Raw genomic sequence first — 9,291 nt, 5'->3', positions numbered from 1 at the left:
CGGGACGGTCACGCTGATTCATCTTGGCCAGGGACCGCAAACATCTCCCCTCCTCCGGCCCAGGCGCCGTCACCCAGGCTCCACGGGTCCGCGGGACAGAGCCGCGGAGAGCGCCTGGAAGCGTCGCGCCCTCAAAGCCAAGCGATTAAGTTGGTTCCTCAAATTGTTCCCGACAGGAGGGGCAGGAAATAACACCGGGCTCTGGCGGCGGCCGCAGCAGGAGGGGGAGAAGCGCCGGCCGCCTCCCGGGCAGTGCTGACGGCCTCTCATCGATCTCGGGTCTAAGGTCCGGCCGGGTCATCATTCCTGCCGTTTCCCAACATTCGAGGTACCACATCACCCCCTGCCTCCGTCGTCGCTCAGTCATTCCCTCCGCGCCAGTCCTGAAGCGGCGGAGTCCCTGGAGGCCTGGGTTTCCTTAAGCGGCCACAGTGCCCGCAGCCCCCGACCCGCCCAGGTGGAAGGAAACAGATCAGTGGCGGCTGCGGACCTGGGCCAGGCGGGGCCTGACAGAGGCAAAGGACGGGAGGGGGAGCGGAAGACGGCCAGGAGGACCCCTGTGCCCTCTCCTCCGGGCCGCCCGCCAGGTTGCCAACCCAGCCACCCTGGGTGCTACGCGGCGCCTTCTTGGCCGCTGGGAGTCCGGCAACAGGTGAAGAGGGCGGGCGTCCGCGGCGCCTCCGCGGGGCGGTCCCTCTCCTGCCCGCCTCCCGCCCGCCCCTCTCCACGCCCCCTCCCCTCCTCCGGGCCTCTACCGCCTTCCCCAGCTGCCCGGCAGCCTCCCCTCGCTCGCTCTCCTCTTCCTCTAGGGCCCCAGCGCAGCTAAGGAGCCCGCGCACCGAGGCGCTAGGGGCGCCGCGCACTCGAGGGCACGCGCCGCGCCTGTACAGCCCCCGGCGGGCGCCCCCCTCGCGCCCCCTGCCCCGCGCCGGCCGCGTTCCCCTCCCCCGCGCCTGTGTCCCCAGGGCGCAGGGCCGCGCGTCCAGCCCCAGACCCGCCGGGGGTCCCTGGGGACGCGCCAGCCCGGCAGGGGCTCGACTATGGAGGAGTCGCAGCGCGCCCGCTCGCACACCGTCACCACCACCGCCAGCTCCTTCGCAGAGAACTTCTCCACCAGCAGCAGCAGCTTCGCCTACGACCGGGAATTCCTCCGCACCCTGCCCGGCCTCCTCATCGTGGCCGAGATCGTGAGTGCCGACGGGCCGGGGGTGGCGGGGGGCTCAGCTGGACCCCAGCGCGTGCTTCCGCCGTGCTTCTCGGGATGGAGCCTGCTCAGATCTTCCCGCGGGCTTTAGGCAACCGTTTTTACTCAGCCTCGCCTTCTTCCCAAAGTGTAAGACTCTCAACAAGGTCCAAGAAACTCGGGCTCTCCTGGGAAGAAAGGGTTGTGATCCTCAGGATGTCTTGCTGTGGGAGAAATTCAGCTTGTTGGGTCCTCTCGGTGGCGGCGGCAGATCCTGGGAGCAGGATGCTTGGCTTAGTGGCTATTGAGTTTGTGTTGAGTGTCAGGGACACCTGGTGCCTTTCTCACCTGATCTCCACGTGGATGACCTCCTCCCTAAAAAGAAAGCTTCCTAAGATCAGGGGAAGAGGAAAGGGCTTCTTTCTTTTCCTAATTATCTCCCTGGTAGTAACATTGAGGTGAGTCAGGAAAATTTTACTGAATAAAATCTGAGTGCCACAACCTATTTTAGGACCAAAGAGGTCTTTTGCATGGCGCTGTGCACATCCTGGTTTAGGCTCAGAACATTCGTGGGAAGGAGGCAGGGCATGGGCGTTCTTCTCTCCATTGGAGGGCATAGAGGCTGCAAACTCACGTGATCTCCCCAGAAGTCCCAGCCAGTCCTTCATGGCTGAGAAAGGACTGGAGCCCTGTCAGCAGCTAGAGGTGGTCACTGTTTGAGTCTTCTTCGTGTACCAGGGTCTTGTCAAGCCCTTTAGATGTCCTCATACCCTCGTGTAATCCACACGACCACCCTCCCCTGTGAAGGCCTAGAGAGGGGACGTAAATCACACCGTGGATGGTGAAGCATGGATTCAAACCCAGGCCTGCCTTTCTGCAGGGCCCTGCTCATAACTGTGAACAGTTGAGACAGCTTCCAGCTGCCCCAGCAGTGCCCTTCTGTCATCTCCCACAGACTTTTGTTAAATATTTGGGAATTGAAATCGAGCCTATGTGGGAGTTAGAGAATGGGCACGCCATCATGGTGCAGAAGTGACTGAAGACCTGGGCAGCTCCTTTAAGAAACCTGAAGTAAATCCTGTGTACCTCAAATAGCTTGCTTGCTCCCCCAGTCTCAGATACCACCCGGACCTGCTCTATGAAGCCCCTGGTGGCATAGTGCACATACGGTATGAGAAGTGTTGGCTTAGCTCCTCTCCCAGCTGGTTCCCTCAGCGGGTATTGAGGACTTCAGGAGACTCAAAAGCCGAAGGTATTGGAATCACCTTGCAGGGCCTGGCTTTTAGGAGTTCAACAAATATTTGCTGTGCAAATGAAGGAGTTGGCAGGCTCCTCTGCTTCAGCAGCGCAAACAAAAGCTAAAATGACGGAGACGGGCCTTCTACCTTGGGGTGGATTTGGGCCAGGCATGAAATATAACGCCTTTGTTTTTTTTTCTGATTTATGATCAATATGCTCTGTGTATTGCACTTTTTCAGGAAATACAAAAGTGAAAGAAATGTAAATGGCCCACAATCCCGTTACTAGAAATAATCACTGTTGACATGTATCCTTTTAGATTTCATTAAGTTTTTTGAAAAAGATGGGAAAACATGTAAGCAAAATCACCCTTATTACTACTATAGTTTTTATTTTTGACAGAGCTAATTATGCACCTTTTTTGTTTGTTTGTTTTGTTTTGTTTTGAGACAGGGTTTTGCTTTGTCTCCCAGCCTGGGGTGCAGTGGCACCATCATGGCTCACTGCCGCCTTGACCTCTCGGACTCAAGCGATCTTCCCATCTCAGCCTCCCAAGTAGCTGAGACCACAGGCATGCACCACCACACTTGGATAATTTTTAATTTTTTTCTAGGGACAGGGTCTCTCTGTGTTGCCCAGGCTGGTCTGAAACTCCTAGGCTCAAGCAATCCTCCTGCGTTGGCCTCCTAAGGTGCTGGGATTATAGGCATGAACCACTGCCCCACCTTATGCACATATTTTAAAGATTCGGTCCTACAGGGAGAAATGTAAGTTTCTCCCACTGTCTTCATCTCTTTGAGCTCTAAACAACGTGTGTATAATGCTGTTTTTTGGTGTTGCCTCACCCACCCAGTCGTAGTCATTATCCATTGCCTTTCTACTCTGAAAGATGAGGCTTTAGCTGGGATGCCCTCTTCCCTGCCTCCAATTATTCATACCCTCTTCCTGTCTCCCAGTATAGGTCCCAACACTTACAATGGTTCAACTTAGGAATTTTCAGCTTTACAGATGTTGTAAAAGCAGTATGCATTCAGTAGAAATCACACTTCGAATTTTGAATTTTGGTCTTTTCCCGGGCTAGTGATATTCGGTAGATATTTTTTCATGATGCTGGTCAGCTCTCAGTCACTCACGCCATCACCAGCGCAAACCACCCATCCTCTCCAGCATGCTGTGCTGCCAGGTGATTCTGCCAGCTGTAGGCTAACCTAAGTGTTCTGAGCACGTTTAAGATAGGCTAGGCTCAGCTATGGTGTTTGGTAGGCTAGAGGTATTAAATGCATTTTTGACTTTGGATACTTTCCACTTAGGATGGGTTTATCAGGATGTAACCTCCTTGTTAAGTCAAGGGGCATCTGTATAGTCTTCAGGTGATTTGGGTTAGATCAGCAGCCAGTGTTGACCTATGACACTGTAAATACCACTTACAACTGACCCACTGAGTAGATTATGAATGCTTTTCCCTTCCTGCCCAATTTCTTGTTTGCCCTGGTGTTAGTAATTCTCTTTTCTTGTTTCGTATTTCTCCAGATATTTAGTCACTAATTTAACCCTAGTTGTTTAAGTCTCCTATCAAGAAGCTGAGAGATATCGGGTATTCTGTCAGAATCGTCCTCATGACTGGCCTCTCTGGGAGCTTTTGGCCTGGTGGCCTGCACACAGCTGGCCGACTGGGCTCTCCTGACCATCACTCTGAAGATTCTCTTCCTTTCTCTCCTGGGTTGGATCCTCTGCTTCCCGTGTCCAGTGTCCTCTGTCTTGCTTTGCTCCCACTGGGGGGACACACAGCCTCTTGTAGTTTTCTAAGAAAGCATGCATGTGGAAATGGAAATTTGCACCTTTCAGCATATCTTGATTCTATACACAATTCCTAGTTCAACTAGGTAAAGAGTGTTAGATTGAAAATGTTTTTCTTCAGAATTTAAAATGTATTCTTTTATTGTCCTTTAGCTATTCTGATTTAATTTTGTTTTGTTTTGTTTTATTTGAGACGGTGTCTTACTCTGTCACCAGGCTGGAGTGCAGTGGTGTGATCACAGCTCACTGCAACCTACCCCTCCTGGGCTCAAGTGATCCTCCCACCTCAGCCTCCCAAGCAGCTGTGACCACAGGCATGGGCCACCATGCCTGGCGGCTGATTTTTTTGTATTTTTCGTAGAGACAGGGTTTCGCCATGTTGCTCAGGCTGGTCTCGAACTCCTGAACTCAAGTGATCTGCCCACCTCGGCCTCCCAAAGTGCTGGGATTATAGGCGTGGGCCACTGCACTCAGCTGTAAAAATTTTTATTTCAATTATTTATCTCCCTCTACCCCCCGACTTCTGGAAATGTGTTGAACCTTCTTTTTCCCAGAGATCTAAAATATCACAATGATGTGCCTTCATATGAGTGTGTTTTCTCCCAGCGTACTGGGCACCTGGTGTGTTCTCTCAAATAAGGAAAATTCAGGTAAGTTTCAGGAGACTCCTCCCCATTTTTACAAAGGTATTTTAGTAAACAAAATACAATTTTTTTTTTTTTTTTTGAGACAGAGTCTGGTTCAGTTGCACAGGCTGGAGTGCAGTGGGTCTCATAATGTCACTCAGGCTGGAATTGCAGTGGTGCAATCCCAGCTCACTGCAACCTCTGCCACCTGGGTTCAAGCAATTCTGGTGCCTCAGCCTCCCAAGTAGCTGGGATTATAGGCGTGCACCACCACGCCTACCTAATTTTTGTATTTTTCATAGAGACAGGGTTTCACCATGTTGGCTGGGCTGGTCTCGAATTCCTGACCTCAAGTGATCCACCTGCCTCAGCCTCCCAAAGTGCTGGGATTACAGGTGTGAGCCACCTCGCCCAACCAAAATAAAATGATGGCTCTTTTAAAAGTTTATAAAATAAACATTTATACATTGTTGGTTGGGCGTGGTGGTTCACACCTGTAGTCCCAGCACTTTCGGAGGCTGAGGCCGGCAGATTGCCTGAGCCCAGGAGTTTGAGACCAGCCCAGCCAACATGGTGGAACCCCATCTCTACTGAAAATACAAAAATTAGCCCAGCATGGTGGTGGGCATCTGTAGTCTTAGCTACTCAGGAGGCTGAGGCGGAAGGATCACTTGAGCCCAGGAGGTCGAGGTTGCAGTGAGCTGGGATTGCGCCACTGCGTTCCAACCTGGGTAACATTGTGAGACCTTGTCTCAAAAAAAAAAAAAAAAAAATCACATTCTTTTAAATTAAAAGTATAGGTTGGGAGTGTATTCTCGGACATATTTTTGGATAATTGTCTTCTCTTCTCAGCTGCAGTCCACTCAGACTGACTTTTACATTACGAATTCAGGAAGGCAGTACAGCTCACTATGGTTGAATGCATTTCACCTGTGTTCAGTTTCTGGTTCTGCTCTTCACCACGTACAGTGTGAGCCATTCTTTCCATTCGAAAGTATCTCATAGAGTTTTCAGGCCCCAAACAACACAGCTGTGCGTGAAATGCTTAGCAAAATACCCTGGATTACTCTTCAGTTATCTTCTTCTCTCATTGATGCCTCTCTTCAGCTTCCAGTTTTGCTGTTTTGCTTCCAGCCTTTTCCTTTGGTATATTTTAACTCCAGCAAATGCCAGACAGAGAATTAATGGTTTCTCTGCCAATATATTATAGCAGCAGGGATGAGTATTCAAGCATCTTCCAGTTCATGGTAGACCAACTTTGAATTCACTCCTGATCGACATAGCCGCCCCCTGCCCCGCCCCAGACAAGTATATGAGGAGAGGGAGCTGTGGAAGTTCAGGTCCAGGGAGCTAGAAGGTTTGATAGTTTCTGGCTGCAGAACCACCTGCACTTGCCCTGCACACAAACCAAGACCTTACCTAAGGAGTTTTTTTGAGACAGAGTCTCACTGTGTCACCCAGGCTGGAGAGTGCAGTGGCACAATCATAGCTCACTGCAACCTGGAACTCCTGGGTTTGAACAATCCTCCCGCCACAGTCTCCTGAGGAACTGGGACTACAGACATGCACTGCCAATTCCCAGCTAATTTTTTTTTTTAGAGACGGGGGGTCTCACTATGTTGCCTAAGCTAGCCTCGAACTCCTGGCCTCAAGCAGTTCTCCTCCTTAGGCCTCCAAAAACACTGGGATTGCAGGCATGATCCGTTGCGGCCAGATTTTTGTTTAATTCGAATTTTCTCTTTCCATTTTCTCAGTTCTTTCTAAAACTCCTTTTATACTTTTTTCTTTGCATATATTTTCTCATGATTTTTTTCTAAGTGATCTGTGATCTGCTGTTTGCTTTTACTATGCCGTGAACATTTTTTAGGGTCTTGGATCTTTTGAATTATTACCATTTTCTGTCTTAAAGAAGTACTATACCTGGTTTCCCCAGTTTTCTATTTTAAAACCAATGTGTTTCTAGGGTTTACTAGCATAACCAGTGCTGTAGCATATCTTTTTTCTTTGTCTGTCTTTCCTCATTTGTCCAGTGCTTTTCTTGAGGAAAAGTTCCTTGAGGTAGAATTGTTGGGCTAAAGGGTATATAAATCTAAGGGTTTTGTGACATAGTCTGAAGTTATCTTCCCCAAAGTTCTACTGGTTGAAGCTGTCATCAGTAATATGAGCCTTTTAAACTAAAAATACTTTAAAAAAATTCCAAATGTTAAGGATCACCTTAAATAACGTACTGTGTTTTATTGATTATAATGGGTACTTTTTGTTAATGTTTTAATATCTGAATCAGGATACTGCTTATAATTGATGGTTTCTTGGATGTCATAAAATATGGACCCATTGATTCTTTATCTGGGGATACAGGAGTGTGTCTGTTTCAAACCTTTGCAGTCCCATTCCTGAGACTAAGATATACCTACCCCCAGAAAAATGCTACTTTCTGCCTCGTGAAAACAAAATACTGAGACAAAGAATTACTGAGAACCTGATTTCCTGCCTGAACCTGGGGAAAGGAAATTATGCAGAGAACAAAACAGTGTTTTTTCAAATCACTTGTCAAAATCGCTTGCTCTGGCTTTGGGGGTGAGTGGTAGTAGCTGTACCTATTAAAACACTCAAGGCTGTGCCAATGTAACATCATGTGGAAACCAAATCATGGTAGTTTCCTTCCTTTTAAAGTTTTATAACAAGCTAGAAGCAATCCAGTACTTGACCTGTGAATTGTAGGATGCTGTGATCTCATAACTATTACAAGTACTTGAAGAATGAAAGTGATTTGTAAGAATCTGAGTAAATTGTGCCCTTCCTGTTATTGATGACTTCAAAATGAATTATAGTATCCATGTAATAATGTTAGGTCACCTTTTATTTATTTACTGTCTTGAGCAAACTTAGTTGGAGAAGGATAAATTGGGTTTACTGAGAGTTGGAATTTTAATTATTCTATTGCCCTGTTGAGTTCCTTTAAAAATTAGTGAACATAGTTTCCATTTCATAAAAGCAATACCCGACATTTGTAGAAAAAACTTGTATTTATTATTATTATTATTTTGAGATAGAGTCTTGTTCTGTCCCCCAGGCTGGAGTGCAGTGGCATGATTTTAGCTCACTGCAACCTTAGCTCACTGCAACCTCTGACTCTCAGGTTCAAGCGATGCTCTTGCCTCAGCCTCCTGAGTAACTGGGTTTACAGGTACGCAGGCCACCATGCCTGGCCAATTTTTGTATTTGTAGTAGAGACAGGGTTTCACCAAGTTAGCTAGGCTGGCCTCGAACTCCTGGCCTCAAGTGATCCACCCACCTTGGCCTCACAATTGTTCCAGAATTTAAGTTACATATTATCTGTAATTGTTTTTTAAAGCATAGTCTCTTGTCAGCTACTCCTTTTGTTTCCTGCTGTTACCATCTGTGCTGGATACCTTCCATTTGTCCTTCACATTCCCTCTCCACCCTGCTCCTGCATGGACTTATTAAGGGCGCCCCTGCCCTCTGATGTCCCACTGGCCGCATCTACTGGTGTCATCAGCATGAGGCTGTCGGGTGAGAGGAGAGCAGGTTCTGGACATTCATTCCCCAGGGTTCCTCCCTGCTGGGTCTCTGCTGGTTGTCTGCGTCCCTCCACAGAAGACAGGCTACCTAGCAGCTCTCGGCACACTGCTCTTTTCCCTGACTTTGATAACTATTCGCTCACCCCTGCTTCTGATTGCCAAGTACTGCCCTATAGCTTGTGGTTTTCCTGTACCGTGGTGTATAAACAACACCCTTATTAAACCCTACTCAGATTACCCAATCTGAATGTGCCTGCTTTCCTGCTGAGACCTGATATATTACCTGTTTTCATCAATGATTAATTTCTCATGGCATTCATAATGACCACATAATATTCCATAAATATCCAGGCTCCTACTGTTCAACGTATGTTTATTTCCTCCTTTTACCAGTTCCATAACATCTTTTAAGCTAAATCTTTCTGGATGTTCTTTACTGTTTTCTGAGATGATTACTTAGAATTGATAAGAGGGTATATGAATGTTCTTTAAAGATAAGCTTATTGGCTGGGCATGGTGGCTCACGCCTGTAATCCCAGCACTTTGGGAGGCTGAGGCAGGAGGATCACCTAAGGTCAGGAGTTCAAGACCAGCCTGGCCAACATAGCGAAACCTCATCTCTACTAAAAATACAAAAATCAGCCGGGCGTAGTGGCAGGCACCTGTAATCCCAGCTACTCTGGAGACTGAGGCAGGAGAATTGCTTGAACCTGGGAGGCAGAGGTTGCAGTGAGCCGAGATCACACCACTGCACTCCAGCCTGCGTGACAGAGTAAGACTACGTCCCAAAAAATAAAAATAAAAAAAGATAAGTTTGTTAAGATATACAGTAAATCCACATTGTTTAGTGTAGAGTTCTATGAGTTTTGGCATTCGTGTTTTTGAAAAATAGCTTTATTGAGAT

At 48.0% G+C, this 9,291-nt stretch overlaps 1 protein-coding gene and 1 pseudogene across 1 annotated transcript in view; one reads left to right on the top strand and one right to left on the bottom strand.

Annotated features, from left to right (window-relative positions):
• The first annotated feature begins 307 nt into the window (after positions 1–307).
• Positions 308–9,291, top strand: part of CMTM8 (CKLF like MARVEL transmembrane domain containing 8) — a 131,426-nt gene continuing 122,442 nt past the window's right edge. The window contains exon 1 of the mRNA XM_030812226.1: positions 308–1,187. Coding sequence (XP_030668086.1) covers positions 1,041–1,187 — 147 coding nt within the window. The 5' untranslated portion in view covers positions 308–1,040. The remainder of the gene's footprint in view (positions 1,188–9,291) is intronic.
• On the bottom strand, positions 5,909–6,091 carry LOC100591255 (annotated as a pseudogene).

The sequence above is a fragment of the Nomascus leucogenys genome, chromosome 4, assembly GCF_006542625.1.
Source record: "Nomascus leucogenys isolate Asia chromosome 4, Asia_NLE_v1, whole genome shotgun sequence".
Taxonomy (NCBI): Eukaryota; Metazoa; Chordata; class Mammalia; order Primates; family Hylobatidae; genus Nomascus; species Nomascus leucogenys.
Note: the sequence above shows the minus strand (reverse complement) of the source record. Positions and strands in the feature narration are given on the sequence as shown.